This window comes from Nelumbo lutea, chromosome 8 (assembly GCF_056320005.1).
Source record: "Nelumbo lutea isolate HS-2025 chromosome 8, American lotus-T2T, whole genome shotgun sequence".
NCBI classification, from domain to species: domain Eukaryota; kingdom Viridiplantae; phylum Streptophyta; class Magnoliopsida; order Proteales; family Nelumbonaceae; genus Nelumbo; species Nelumbo lutea.
Genome location: NC_142691.1, coordinates 58,648,045 through 58,664,343, shown reverse-complemented (window position 1 = coordinate 58,664,343; position 16,299 = coordinate 58,648,045). Strand labels below are relative to the sequence as shown.

At 38.1% G+C, this 16,299-nt stretch overlaps 1 protein-coding gene across 3 annotated transcripts in view; it reads right to left on the bottom strand.

The window, feature by feature from the left end:
• Positions 1-1,031: 1,031 nt before the first annotated feature.
• Positions 1,032-16,299, bottom strand: part of LOC148844404 (uncharacterized) — a 61,418-nt gene continuing 46,150 nt past the window's right edge. For all 3 annotated transcript variants that reach the window (XM_088957590.1, XM_088957591.1, XM_088957592.1), the window contains 6 exons: positions 14,766-14,955; positions 12,542-12,641; positions 5,503-5,671; positions 4,456-4,538; positions 4,260-4,336; positions 1,032-1,439 (listed from right to left, as the gene is read on the bottom strand). In XM_088957590.1, the coding sequence (XP_088813716.1) occupies positions 1,268-1,439; positions 4,260-4,336; positions 4,456-4,538; positions 5,503-5,671; positions 12,542-12,641; positions 14,766-14,955 (791 nt within the window). In that variant the 3' untranslated portion in view covers positions 1,032-1,267. The remainder of the gene's footprint in view (positions 1,440-4,259; positions 4,337-4,455; positions 4,539-5,502; positions 5,672-12,541; positions 12,642-14,765; positions 14,956-16,299) is intronic.

Here is a 16,299-nt window from a genome sequence, read left to right as displayed (position 1 = left end):
GGAAAATAAGAGCAGGTCATGATCCATTTGCAACCCTATATCACTACCACCCCCAAAGTAGAGGGCACTTGTCTATAACTTGCCCTTATCTAAAATTGCTACATGCATCGCATGATCCAATAAAAGATTATAATTAATGATTCAGCCATAACCATAGTTCAAAGCAAGGTTAAAATATCGATACACCCGATACGCCGGTATGGGCATATCAGGCGAGTTGATATTGTTTTTTTAGTTTTTATTTATTTATTTTTGAAACCAGTTCAGGGGAACCAATTTAGGTCTCTTCCACCCCCTAAACCGGTCAAACCCCTGATACACCCACTATAGGGGCGAATCAGAGGGGTCCCGAAACGATACATATTGGCCAATATGGGCCAATATGTGTCGATACTTCGAACCAAGGTCCAAAGTATCGATATGCCTCTACTTATCGATAGAGGCGCATCGGTACTTAAAAACACATAAAAATAAATTTTTCCTTTTTTTTTCAAATTTTGGTTTTTGGGAAACTAAAAATAGGTTTTTTTTATTAAAAAATGTGAAATTCCGAAACACCTGTTTAAATATTTCAGGACCCAAAAGATACAATACGATATGCCCGTTCGAGTTTTTAAACCATAGCCATAAATGTAAACAACAGGTAAGAACTTTTAACTAAAGAGGAGACTTGCAACAAAAGTATGGGTCATGGGTCATGTAGTGCAGATCCTTCTCTTTTCCCATGTTGAGAGATGAACCGCCAAATACAGCACTTCTCCATTGCAAAAGAGTGCTTTAGCTACACGGCTGTACCATCACACCTGGCAATAAATTAAGATCAACGAAGGGCTCATTTGCGAGGGTGCACCATTGCCAAAGCTGTTAATTCCTTTACTTTCTTTGTAGTTTTTAGAAATTGAAATAAAATTTATCTTTCTATTTTACCTTGCCTTTTCCTCTCTCTCTCTCTCTCTCTAAAGTGACTTAGGCACAACCATTGCAATACTAGTAAATTAGTTATATGATTATTTCACTAGCAAAATTCTGAATTTCTTGAAATTTTAGGCATTTTGACTTCTGAAATTCTGGACCAAATAAGTGACAATATACAGAAATTCCAGGAATATTTTTGGTGTGGTAGAGGGAGAGAGAGAGATGATGATTATGCAAAAAAGCATTTTAATTTTTTTTAGCAACGACACCTCCATCACAACATTCGAAATTGATATACATAGGGAAAAAAACTCAAGTGTCTTTGCTCGGATGCATGTTGCTGCTGATCAACTCAGTTGATTTTGGGCTTAGGCCGCCTTGGCCTCAGCACAAACCAGAGAATGGCCAAAACTACCAAGAAAGCCGGGATCGTCGTCATGTCTACCTCCACATGAACTTTCCTCTCCCGGGTGCAATGAATCGGATGGAGTTGGGAAATAGTTGCATTCACGTAATCAACAAACCTGCAAGAGAGTTTGTTCATTAAAAGCATGTTAATAATAGGTTGCCATCAAAGATCAAACTGTGTACGGCTTTTGTCTTGAACCTACACCACCTCTCTAATAAATTGTTTGTATCCTTTAAAGCTACTCTCTACAGGCTTTGAAGCCTACAACCTATGATATCCATCAGTGTATTACACGCGACCTAGAGGCTTAACCACTTTCCCCACTGGGTCAATGGGTCAGTGGTTTCACCATCCTGAGAGTCAACCTATGACATGATCACAATAAAAATTTCAAAAATTTTAAAATAATACAAAAAAATTGGTTACTTATTAAATGGGTCAAATAGGTCAACAGTTGACAGGTCATTGATCAAGTTCCTTCTGAAAAGAGGATTCCATATCAGTGATATCACATTACCATCTTGATTTACTTGACTAAAGCCTCCTATTTTGAGCTACCGGAAAGAGGTCACAAAAGATGGTAGACCACCATGGCCACCCAAACCTCACCTCAACTATATGGGATCAATGTTTTAAAATGCAGAGGGATGATGCGAGGCGCTCTACTACCTAGAGGCGTGAGGTGTAGTTTAAAATGTAAGAGGCGTAAGCCTCCTTAAAAGGAGGGGGATGAGGAGGAAGAAGAGGAATGATCTCAATTTTCTTCATTCTTAATAAATTTTTTTATATTAAGAAGAATGAAGATGCATAGCAAAGGGCTGAGTGCCGTTACTTCCTAGGCAATGGACTTTTTTCTCTTAATAGAAAAACATGAATCCTGGGTTAGTTCCCTAGGTGGAAGAAGAAAAAAGAAAAGAAAATTCAGAAAACATAGGGGCTGAGCGCTGTTACTTCCTAGGCAATGGATTTTTTTAGTAAAAATACATGAATCCTAGGGTATTTCCCTAGGTGGAAGAGAAGAAAAGAAAAAAAGAAAATTAAAAAATATCGGGGCTGAGCATTGCTTTTCTTAGAAAAAGAAGAAAAGGTGGAAGAAGAAGAAGAATGTGTTGATTGGACAAAAGTGATAGTTCTTCCTTATTGGTTCAGGTTTTGAAGTCTTGAGGGTTCAAGACAGCATACAACAACGTATGTGTTGATTGCACTTTAACAAATAAGAAAATAATAAAAGGAAACAAATAAATAAACCCACAAAGTGAATATTTTAGTTTAATTATGTCATTTTATTATTATAGTCTAAAAAAAAAAAGAATATAAAAGCATTTCAAAGCATCATGTACAATTAGCTTGACAACTATGCCACACTGCTTTCAACAATGGATGCCTAGATGAATCAGCTAAGATACCCTTGAGTCTAATTCAAGTAAAGAAAATCAAAGTCTCCCCATCTGTAAATCCCCTGTTTTCTGTATAATCTCTTATGCCAATCAAGCTCTTTCACCCAAACGGTGATACAGGACAATACTCACAAGGGAAGACATATTATTATTCTACAAAAAAGTCTTCTTCCCCATTCCCCAACTCTTTCCAACAACAGAAGTGATGCCACTTGTGACAATGGTAAGATTGTTACTGAGTGAGGAGATTAATCCGCTATCATCTAAATTGGAAGCAATTTGGCTCAAAAAGAGTGAAATTTGAAGGAGATTTCAGGGTCTTTGATGCTCTAAATTAGATAAATGCCATCCGTCCTTTGCCTCTTCTTTGTGTGAACTTCAGGTTCTTCTAGTTGAAATTGAGTTTCAAACCCTCCACCTTCATCTTGCACCAATATTGTTGTTGGGATGCAAGACTTTTTTTTTCTGATAAATAACAGATATATTAAAATGAACCGGAAATATTTACAAATGAAGCATACCTTGGAGAGGAAACAAGCTACTGCCTCTCCTACATAGCATTAGCCGCATTACATTACAATAGAGCTCAACACAACGTATCCCTATTAGGCCTTTGCTTGGCTAATATGTCAGTGAGCCCATTTGCAAATCTTTGTGCCCATTGTATTTTTTACATGCATATTCCTTGTAAGCCATTTGATCTTCCTTACACATCGCTGTTAGACAATACTCCCTTTTTCCTCATCTTTCAGCTATCCAACTGAGACCTTAAAATCTCCTTCAATAATTAACCTACCCACACTACTAATCTTTTGCTCTTGGGTTGTACGGCATTTTGTAGCTATGTGTTCCGTGTTCCCTAACCAAAAAAACACTTCAAATTGATCCTATTAGGCATTGGTTTAACTGGTGGGGCTTCTGAAGCTGTAGTTCTCATATGTCAGCTTGCAGCTTGACCACAACCTTAGGATTTGTCCTTGTAGATATTAGGGACTGGTAAAAGAGGTGTCCAGTTGTTGGCAAGATTAAAACAAGGCCTATGAGGAACCCTTCTTTGCATCTCTCCATGGCTGCCCTTATTTATTAAGTCAAGTAACCTGGTATAGTAGGTTACTACTTTCTTAGAAAATCCCGACTCCACAGTATCCATCATTTTTTGGTCAAGTCCACTGAATCTCCATCATTTATTGAATAATGATTTTGAATCTGATACCTAACCCCCCCCCCCCAAAAAAAAATAAAAAATAAAAATAAATAAAAAATAAATAACCCATCTCCAACAGACTCCACATAGACCACTAGTTCTCCAAAGCTGATGTATGTTGATCCAAAGGTTATGGAACAAAAAATATGGCTAAACAGCACTAAATGGCACAAATTTTCTCAAAAAGCTTTAGATTCCTACTTTTTCTTCCTTTTGCTTTTATGATAGCAAACAAGTCTAACATGCATATTGAGTTTGGACCCAATTTCAGGTCATTTGTAATCAGTCCAAGATCAGTAAAAACTGAAAGATAAAAAAGGGAGAAAGATCTAACCCCTTTGATGCATCCTCCAAAGTATATAGTAGCCTCATTGCATCCACATAGCGCAAGTCCCCAGTAAGAGTTGAAATCTGAAACAAGAGAGACAAATTTGTCTTACTTTTATAATTGAATGAATTCACAACAATAATAGGGAAAGTAGAAATAGGACTGAAATTTCATCAATGAAACAATAAATATGTATACTTACTCTTTTCCACATGCCTACAACAATTTTATATTTGTTTACCAGCTCAGGCTCCTGCAACTGGAAGAGTTTAAAAGTTTGTGCAGCTAGTTTTGGTTAAAGTCTCCATCAACAGAAATTCACAATACATAATAATAATGTTAGGTAGGCATTAAATTGTGACAAGTTCAATGAATTCAACTGCGAGTTGAAAACTTAACGATAAGTTTCAATTCATAAGACAATTATATCATTTTATGCTTTTAGTGTACATGCAGTAAACTTTATCTTCTTAAGTACATATATAGTAGATTTGAATTAAAAATATGGTACAACCAATTCTCTCTCTTATATATATATATTGAAAAATTTCTAACAAAAGTAAATAATCTTACAAGTTATCATACATTTCATGATTCAGTTCTATTCAACTTTCTCTAAAATTAGAAATACAATTACAAATTTCAAAATGCTATAAAGGCGGTGATATTCAATCACTTGAGTAGCCAAAGAATGTAGTCATGGGTAGAGATGGCAATCTGACCTGCCCCCGCTGGGGCTCCAACCTACCCCATCCCTGGTCACCAAAGTTTTGCTTCACACCCACCCTGCCTCATTCAGGTTGGGTTTTGAGGAAATCCGAAACTCTGGTGGCCAGGGACAGGGCAGGGGTAGTATTTGTCCACCCAGCCCCGAGCCCAGCGCCAAACCCACCCCAATAGATAATATGTGTATAATATGTTACTTGATATTATGAATGTATAAACTAAATTTCATAGACATAAAATATTATAATGTATACCATATGTTTTTTCTAAAAATATAGGTTTGCAGATAGGAATGGTCAGGGTGTAATGGTGCAAATTCAGGGATGGAGATTGGGATGGGTTTTCCAGCCCCATCTCAGGGTGGGGCATGTGAAACCAGCCCCACCCAACACCATCGCCATTCCTCATCATGGGGTATATTAGCCTTCCTGATTTTCCAGAATATTACAGCAAATAAAGTTTGAAGTCACAAAGGTATGCATACTCCATGTGATTATAATACAGTAAATATAGGTGAGGATACTTGTACGCTCCATAACTAGTAGATGAATGGCTGAATTAACAAGCTGAATTGACTCCTCGAGGGTTGTGATGATATAGCTCCGAGCAATTGTATCTGACTGAAACTTTGAAATATGCCAGCCTTGAGAAGTAATCGACAAAGGATTGCATCCTACTGACCATATCCAATCCTATTTACATTGTGACCATATGCAAGGTTTAAGCCACATGAGACTCATTGATCAAGACAAATATATACTAAAATAAGAAACATATAAAAGTATGTATAAATGACCAACTTTTATATAAGAATGAAATGGTTGAATTGATCATCGTATAATACAAAGAGTACCAGTCTACTGGGAGCTTTAAAATAATTGCATTCTTACAGATCATTCAAAAGATGTTGGAAAGATATTAATCTAAAGTAAAATCCCTGTTGAAATATGTTAAACATATGCACTTTTTAGGAACAAGGGCAGAAATGTTCAGAATGTTGCTTGCTTGTTCAGTTCATGGTTTATGAGTTATGACTCAACCAAAAAGAAGGGGTAAAGAGATGTGGAGAATCACAGCTCCAAATTTATGGACAATATGGGATGAGAGGATTAAGAGGCTATTTAAGGAGAAATATAGATATTCAGAAGCCATAATTGAGAATATCACATTTAAGGTAATTCACTGGGTTAAGACAATGGAAGTTTTTAGGAGATTTACGGTGCATGACATGGTTAGATAACATGGAGTGGTAGCTGCATCTTCTACCTTAAAGACCATGGTCCAAGAACAGTGGGTTCCCTCAAGAAGTAATAGGATAAAAATGAATTTTGACAGAAGTCCAATTAGAGATATCAATGACCCTCAAGCACAGGAGGTGTGTTAGGGAATGAACATGGATCATATTAGATCTATTTTCAGGTCCTTTAGGATATGGAGATTCTCTTACAGCAAAAATTTCAGCTCTATTGCAAGGTCTACAGATAGCAAAGCAATTGATGATTAGGCAAAGTGAAGGTGGAAGGGTATTCCCAGGCTGGTTTTTTGGATGGATAAATAATAATAGTCAAGAAATTTGGATTTATAGGCAAGCTATAAGATAATCAGGTAATTAGCAAGAGATGTGGAGATACTTTCAGATGGGTTAATAGATCAGCAAATGGTTTGGGGCTTCATTGTATAACTGATGCAGTAAATGGATGGCTCTTTGGGAGCCTAAGTTATAAATCTGCTTTATATTTATCTTGATTTAATAAAAGTTATCATAGTTACTAAGCAGAACAGAATGGGCAAAAGGGAATCCACGTAGCCAACCCCATATAGTTGGGACAAGGCTTAGATGATGTTGAAGATAGTTGCTGATCAAATAATTATAAAAAAAAAAGGACAGAAGTTTTTCTCCTACTACTTTCCTTTGTCATAGGACTATGTACATGCTGTATGTACTTTAAAATGGCCTTGATGACCTGAAAACAGATCTGGAAATGCATATTAACCAGGTCCATGTGAATTTAAATATCTAAAATTGGTCTGTGTGGATTGCACTGCTATTGGCAGTGACCTTAATACTCAAAAGAGTTAGGATTATGGCTGAATTGAGTTGAGTAGATGACCAGGAATCCAGCTGTAACCTGAGTTGTCTGGAGGAAAACCTTCCCACATTACAACCTGCAGTGATACAGTGGACCAGACTTGATATTTCTACTTGTGGTCCCACTCATTGAGTTATTCTGTTACCTATTTTGTTATTTTCTTGTATCCTTTTCTAGCTGTTAGTGTATTTTTATAGGAGGCAGGAAATTTTAGTCTTTTTGCTTCATGTTATGTTGGCACATATAAATGATTTTGTTTACGATGGCAGTAACATAACAGACAGCTCCCTTTTACTTCTATTCTTTCTCTTCTTCTTCTTCCTTTCTTCTCTTCTATTCTCTTCTCGCTTCTTTTTCTTGGATTATTTTTCATTCTAATTCTGTTCTGCTAACAGCAGTAAATCCAAGTTGATATAAAGCAGGTTTAGGTATGTTTTAAAATCTCAAGCTTTTCCCAGCCAGCTGCATGAGATTTTCTTAGGGCCAGAGTTCTAGTTCTTCTCATGGCCTGATTCTTGGAGATTGTTGGAGATTCAAGCCTGCCCAAGATTGTTCTGTACTTGGAGATTGACCCTGTGTCTCATAAAGTCTTTATTTCTATGGATGTAACTTTCTTTGAATCCTGTCTTTTTTTCCCTGTCTCACCTCAAAGTGAGAGTAGTGGTGAGGTGAGACATCCTTTTCTTCCCTTCTCCACAGGTCCACAGCTCCAGCCATCTCAACAACAGTCTGTGTTGCCTCTGCCACCTCCACCACAGCGTTACAAGGGTCCATTATTAAATCATCCACTGAATACAGGTATGGAACCAGTCATTGTGCAGCCATTGCTGTCAGACTTTCATGAGGAAAATCCTCACATCAGTCTTCCTTCAGGTACCCTTGTACCTACTTCTTGTGATATTGATCTTCCTATTGCTCTTTGTAAGGGTGTGAGAACTTGCACTAAGCACCCTACTGCCTGCTTTACTTCCAGTGCTTCTTTGTCTCCTGGTTATAGAGCTTTTATCTCTTATATTTATAGTGTTTCTATTCCAAAATGTTTTGCAGAGATATTGGACCTAACCTGAATGGAAAATGGCTACGTGTGAGGAAATTAATACCTTTCATAAAAATCACACATGGGACCTTGTTGATCTTCTAGAGGGTAAGAAACTCATGGGTTGTAAGTGGGTATTTACTGTAAAGCATTGAGCAAATGGTTCTATTGAAAGGTATAAGGCAAGACTGGTGGAAAAAGGGTTCTCTCAAACACATGGTGTGGATTATAATGAGACTTTTGCTCCCGTTGCCAAGATGAGTTCTATTCGTGTTTTGTTATCTCTAGCAGTCAACTTCTTGTGGCCTCTTCATCAGCTACATGGCCCAACCTCCTAAATTTCAAGTACAGAGTAGCGAGGATAAGGTTTGTCACTTGAGGAAGTCTCTTTATGGTTTGAAGCAATCTCCGAGGTCATGGTTTGAGAGGTTAAAGATGATCACACTTTGTTTATAAAGAGAAAAGGTGAGTTGGTTGCCATTTTGATTATGTGGATGATATTGTGATAACAAGAAATTGGAAGGAAGAAATTTAAGAATTGAAGGGATTTCTTGCCTCACAGTTTGAAGTAAAGGATCTTGGTCCTCTAAAATACTTCCTTGGCATTAAAGTTGCTTGATCTAACAAAGGCTTTTTTATTTCGCAAAGGAAATATATCCTTGGCATGCTGATGAACATTGGGAAGTTGGGATGTAAACCAGCTGAGACCCCTGTGGATCCAAGTAATAAACTTGGAAAATGTGAAGATGAAGCAATCTCTAATGTTCATCAATATCAGAGACTTATTGAGACTTCTATATCTTTCCATGACTATGTTGCATTTTCTATGAGTGTTTTGAGTCGGTTTATGCACTCACCTAGACCTTCCCACTTCAAGGCTGCCAAGAGAGTTCTATCCTACTTAAAAAGACACCTTGGTAGGGGTCTTCTCTTCACTAAACAAGGTCATACCAAGGTGGAAGGTTATACTAATGCCGATTGGGCTGGTTCTGTTGATGATAGATGGTCCACTACAGGTTATTGCACATATGTAGGAGGAAATTTGGTCTCTTGGAGGAGTAAAAAACAATTTGTGGTTACAAAGTGCAGAAGTGGAGTATAGGGCTATGTCTCAAGGAGTTGTGGAACTATTATGGTTGAAAAATCTACACACTGAGCTGAGTATGTGGGATTCAAATCCTACCACTAAACACTATATGATACTCTTCCTTTAAAGCCTTATTTTCCTTAAATGATACCCTTCCTCCTATCTTCCCTACCACTAAACTCTATATCTCCTTCAATGTCTGATATTAGCCTTTCCACTTCTGACCTTTTTTTCTTCTTTTTTCCTTTTTTCTCATCACCCTTCATTGCTTCCCTCTTCCCATCACCCAATCATATTGTTCCTCCCTCCTAACGTTCCCTCAGCTTTATTTTCTTCCCTACATTTGTTCCTTAAATCTCTACCACACTCACTCCCGACCTGATCACATCTCTCCACATAACCTGCCTTCTGTTTAAGCTCCTCCAGATCAAAACATGTCAGTTTCCAGATTCTATCTGCTTCCTCACCCATCCCCTTACTGCCTCCATCTGCCTCTTTCTCTCTTACTTCCACTAATACCCTCCCTCTAGTATCTTCTTCTCCTGCTGGGTGGGACACAGGTATATCTGTTTCAGGCACAGCACACGAGTTAGTAGCCAAAAATGAATTGACAATCATACCTGGGAAGACAGGTGAGACACAAGGGTCACAATGACTGGGTTTTTGACATGTTCCATTTAGGTCTAAGGTCTTTCCCTTAACCGGAAGAGGCTGCGAGTTGGTACTAGTGAAAGAAACACTTTCGATTGACCTACCCACTTGGAGATCCATCCTCAATTTTTACGTTTTCTGTCTACCCTCATCATTCCTCACGGTAGAGGTTTGTCCATCCACCCCTAGCTTCTGTACCTCCTTAGAATTAGGGTCAACTCCCTCAAAGAAGGGGAATGTAGGCTGCACAGCTTCAATAGCAGTGACCATGTTTCTGCAGTCATCCCTTCGGTCTTCAACTTCAGAAACTTCGTCTAAGAACAACACTTCTGTATGAAGACTTTCAACCTCGAGAAGGTTGCCATTGGCTTTCAAAGCCACACTCCCCAAACTTACCATATCATCACCATCGGAATCTTCACTGCTAATTTCTTCATCTAACCACTCATCAGCCTCCAGGTTTTCGAGTTCACTTCATTTAAACCACCTTGGATTGCGCCTATCTGGGGAAAGGCGCTTCAACATCTTGGAGGGAATCCACTGTAGAGAGTGACTGCTCGATGGGGAAGATGATAGATGGTTGCTACCATCCAACAGCCGGCTGTCCCTCTCGATCACGAAACTACTTAAAATCGCCCCTGGTCCATTAGTGATAGGTTGGGCCTTGGGTTCTAATGTTTTGACAAGCTTGTCCGAGTCTCCGAGAGGTTTAAATGGGTTGTGTCTAGAGTAGTTTCCGGCCCACCTACGATGGACTCCACACTTCGATTGGGCCCACACCTCTGTTTCTGTTTATTAACAGCCCCTATTTTGATATTTGGTCCACCCGCCTTAGATTTTGGGCCACCCTGAATTTGTCAGTTTGACTCCCCCCATGCCCATCCACTCGTTTGAACTTTGTCTTTTTCCCTGAAACCACCTGTGCAAATGATCTGTCGCCTGCCATGGGTTTTCCTTGTACTCCAATCCATTGACCATCCATTTGCCCCAAACCTTTACGGCTACCCAGAATATGTTGGTCCTTTTTAGTATACAGTCCCTTCTGTTTTTGACTAGCCAATCTTGAGTATCCACGTAGTGCTTCTTCTTCCTCCTCACCTCGCTCCATACAAGCCTCCTTCCACAACCCCGCTTCAATGGTGGAGGCCAACCAGACCGACACAAAGCTCCCCTCACACCTTATCTCTACCTTTCATGGAATATCTTCAGGCTTTATTCCACTTAGTAAAACCACTGCAGAGTGGAGGTCACCCCAGAAAGCTCCTTCTAAACGCCCTTCACACATCAGGGCTATGGATTCTGCCACTTCTTGCTTCCACAGATAGAATGGCAGTCCTATTAGACGCACTACAACTCAACCTTCGATAAGAAACTCCTTGGAGTTAGACAAGGGCTCCATTCAAAGATTGTGAAGGACCAAAACTCAGATTGAATATTAAGGGCTGAAAATTCCACTTCATCTTCTACCAAGTCTAGAAGGGCTTTGCAATTATCGAAGGGGATCACTATGAATACTCCTTTCAGCTTCAATCTTATGGTCAGTAGCTCTGCTACCTTTCTCCAATCACTAACTCGTTCCTTAGCTTGAATAACATACATACTATCCCAGTCTTCCCTTTTTGAGGCACCCACCATTTTACACTGTCCTTTGGTTCTTATCAGCACCACAGGCTCTTGATCCATGGTTTCTTCCCTGCTAGTAGTTTGAACTACCTCCTCCTTTTCTGTTGACTTCCTTTGACCCAAACACTCATCCAGCAATCTATTAACTTCCCCCTATCCGTGGCTTTGTTTTCCTGCTGGAATACAAACAAGCTGTTTTCCTCTCCTACCAAAACATTCAGCCAAAGCTATGAAGAAACTTTTGTCATTTCCCTTACATTCAACCACATATCTCTCGCCTTCTTCTGTACCAAATTCCTGCCAATTTGTCGGCTTGCCTTTTGAGCCAGCTGCACATATGAAGTCATTTAACCATTCAACCACTTGTAAATCTTCAAGCTTGTCTTTCCCCCAACTCGCAGCTCTTCAACCAAGTTCTTTGCTTCAGCCTTGAGTGTTCTTCTCTATCAACCTGCTTGTACAAACTTCTCCATCCTCTCTGATCTGTGTTTGAAGTATTACTCAAGTTTTCTGAATCCTCTCAAGTTAGTTTCTCCCTATATCTGGGGGAGAAAGTAGGAATAACTGTATAAGCATCAGATACCAAAATATGTAGACATGTCCTGGATCTCAGGAAAATGAGTCATCCCATATCCAGTTCCTATTTACGTGTCAATTTTTTTATGTATATTTGGGCATCATAGAAAGACATCATATAACAGAATCTAACTGAACCTGAAACAGTGATCCAGTTAAAATCTGTATACATATAGGCCATCCAGCCAAGTGTGTAAACTGATGATAATTGACCTCCTGCACCTGACTGATGTTATTGGCTCAATGAAAGGCCTAATATTTCTAATCATATGTCAACTAGATAAAGTTCTCACACTCAACCTCCTGGGCCAGGCAGATGCTATTTAGATTGGTTTAATGTAGATTTCACTGTCCTTGGTTAATTTTACATATAAAAAAAGAGATCATCAGCTAATCTTACATATTTGTTAAGGTTGCAAATGCTAATTAGGAAAAATTTGGCCATTAGAATAAATATATAAACATGACAAGAAAAAACGAACAACAAAACTCCACTTGCCTCAATTGCAGTTTCATGAGATTGACTATAAACCAGGTGATTAGGAAGTAAGCCAGCCAGATGTTCTGCAGTAGCAGCTAAAGTAGCTTTTACAGGCCTCCTGTGGAGAACAAGTCAAGTATCAGGGTTGTTGACAAGGCTTTAGCTAAGAAATTTGGATTGAACCAAATAGATTGTGCTTTAGTAATTAAAATTTCTCCTGTAAAGAGCCCATAGTTGTCAAGGCGGCGCCTAGGCGACAAGACGCCCTTTGAGGCTCGCCTCGTCTAATTGCCTAACAGTTTTCTACTTCCTACTATCAAATACCTTTTATTCATTCTTTTTCGAGATTATAATTATAAAATAGACATTATTAAACTAAAATAATCATTTTGTGTGTTTATATACTAATTTCTTTTTATTTTTTCTTAGTTATTAGGGTTTAATCAACACAAACATTGCTAAATGCTGTATTGAACCCTCAAAGACTTAAAAACCTGAACAAATAAGGAAGAACTAAAAATTTCTTCTTCTACTACCAATACTTTTTATTTTCTTCTTTTCCAATAACAAAAATAAGGGTTCAGCCCCAATATTTTTTTAATTTTGTTTTCCTTCTTCCTTTTCTTGTCATGAATATATTGATTTTCTATACTTTAATATGAAATTTATACTTTTCTTATAAAAATCATGAATAATTATTAAAGAAATATGGTTATGGTACCTAGGGAACTACCCTAGGATCTATGTTTTTAACATAAAAAATCCATTGCCTAGGCGACTAGGCGCCCCCCAATCGCCTAGCCTCACCTTGGTGCCTTCAAAACTACGAAAGAGCCACACTTTCCCGAAAGCTTCCTAATGTGACCGAGTTCTGCCAAGTGGAACTTCCTAGCAGTTACCAACGCAAAGATCCCACAATTTTTTTTTGGATAGGTACGATCCCACAAGTTTTAGTATTAAATGGTTTAGAAAATAAGAAAAACTGCATGCTCCATAGTCCATACAGCTTGAAAACTGTGAGTTGAAGGGCCAATCTTATGTTGACACCTAGAGAATGTGATACTAAGTGTTGCATGGACTCTCCCAAATGGATGATGTATCCATGTCAGACACATCAGAGTCCACCACCCCACAGTTTCTTGAGGGCACTTCTACATAATATTTCCTTTTTATCTCCTAGTTTATTTGATGTAAATGAACTACAAATGTACGAGATGAATCCCATTTTTCATATAATGTAAGAATGTTAGAATTCAAAAAATATGTATTTCTCCATCGTTTCTCATCTTTCTGCATCAGACTCTTAAGACACTAGTTATGAATATCATCATCCTCCTCAGTCTCTCACTTGTTATGAATTATCAAACCAAGGTACCAGAAAAGGTCACATTGAGTTATCTCTTGGTCTCCAATACTAAGTATACCCTGATTTGCACTACTACTACTATTCAGCTTACATATTTTATATTCTGTTTTAGGCTAACTTATTTTAAAATCTCTTGTTTCTAAGGTATTTGTCCATAAACTGAATTTTGCATTTAATCCTTCAGTAGTTTCAACAATTAAAGTAATGCCATAAGCAGATAACATGAACCACGAGACTGTTTAGAGAATAACTTCTGTGCATATATTGCCTTCATGAATATGCTTCTGTAACCAATCAAAAAGAAAAATAGAAAATGTGTTTATACTTGCATATGAATGGCCATGTATATGAAATTGATGTGTTAGTTGGATTATTTAGAAATTTAAACAACCTGAAATCTTCCATTTAAGTATTTAACCATGAGGTTGGGGAACCAAAATATCCTACATGTTCCTCTTGCCACTTTCAGCTTAAAATCCCTTGGAGTGCCAGAAAAATAAGCCCTTTTAAGGGCACATTTCAAATTAAAATATTAAAACTTTGAGAAACATAAAATACTTGGGAAAACTCCAGTATAAGTGTGGGTGTAGGGTTGTTTTGGGATGGAGGAGGGAATTTATGATCAATCAAAAGTGTCCCCTAACACCAATGGACAGTCTAGATCAGCTACAGGTGGGAAAGTGATGCATATGGGAAAATTATTTTACTCAGGGACCCACCTTTACTGAAACACAAAAACAGGAAAGTTGGTCAACTTTCCCGTTGACCAACAAAAAACAAGTGCCCCTCACAAGTGGGTCAACATTCTTCCTTACATGCATACACACATACATACATACATACACAAGCACATGAGTAAAGACTAGATAAAGTGACCTTAAATCCCACAGAAGTGACTGTCCATTACACTGCAGATGGCTTTCCCAAGATGACGATTCTGACTGAACTACAATGACCATATCTGAAAGTGCTTTCGCTTGATAATGTTTATCAACTAATAGTGGATCACTATGTATAAACCAAAAGATGGGAACTTCCAGAGTAGACCTGCTATGTGCATGCATCCCTGCATTATTGACAAAAGACAAAGAATTCAATATCAGGACATATGAGTTCAGATATTTATGTCTAAATCAGTACCCAATCTATTGATAACAATCCAAAGTTACAATCTACTTGTTATAACTTGGACAAGATACATGATGTCATTAATTACCAGGCTGAATTATTTTATCCATAAAGAGAATTCAGCAAAGATCAAAATGGAAAATGTAGGAGCAACAAAAAGGAGGCCAGCTCTTAACGAAAAAAGAAACTAGGTCTCCTCTTTTGCAAGAAAGGGACAGGAGATTAGTAGGTGGTAACATGTCTCCCTATTAGCTTCACAGAGTGTGCACCAGATAGGGGAAAAGAAAACATTAGGTCTCCTCTTTTGCAAGATGTCAAAAGTGTTAATCTTCCCATTGTAGACTTCCCAACAAAAAGATCCTATTTTGGGAGGATATGTGTACACCAAATTTCTTTAATAGCAAACAAAGACTGGGAGTGAAGGGAAGATCAGAGAAATATTAAAAAGGAAGAACACGAAAAAAGACCTCTAGGGTTGGGGGCCTGGACACACCAATCAGGTTTAGAGGGATTAAACCAAACCTTGTCAAGAATTTACAAAAGCTCAATAACCAATTCACATTCACCAATCAGGTTTAGAGGGATTAAACCAAACCTTGTCAAGAATTTACAAAAGCTCAATAACCAATTCACATTCACCTTCCCTCAAACCCCTCCTAAAACCTAGATCCCAATTAAAGCTATTTTGAAGAGACGGGAAAGACAAAAACTTCAATATGGACTCCTTTTCATACAATGAAATAGGGTACAAGGAAAAAGGTCCTTAAGAGATGAATTACCTACCCAAAGGTCTGACCAGCTGATGCTTTAATAACATTGTTTTGTAAGATTTAAGAGGCCCCATTACAGTGCTCTTGGTTTCCCTCCATCCACTGAAACAATTCTTCCACTTGTCTATCCCTATCCATGGAAAAACATCATTTTCATTTTATTTCACCCACGGCATTTATTATTAGATTCCTAATCCACGCCACTCAAAGCAATTTAATTAAACCCTGCTCTTAAACGTAGAGCATTGGGATGTTATGATAGAGTCAACACCTATAAAAGAGTTTGGCATAGAAGGAAAATTTGGTTGCTGCCCCTCATATACATTCTATCTTGTGAACCAAATGTTGAGGGATCCTGTCACTTCTATGTTACAAGGTATGGTGCCACTTTTTCATGCAGTTTGGCAGCTTCTTGCCAACATTCCCTCTACTGTCACCTGATTTCTTCTCTCTTAGGAGAGAGAAGAAAATGTTATGGAGATTTGTGTGCTTTATTAGCAACACTATGGGCC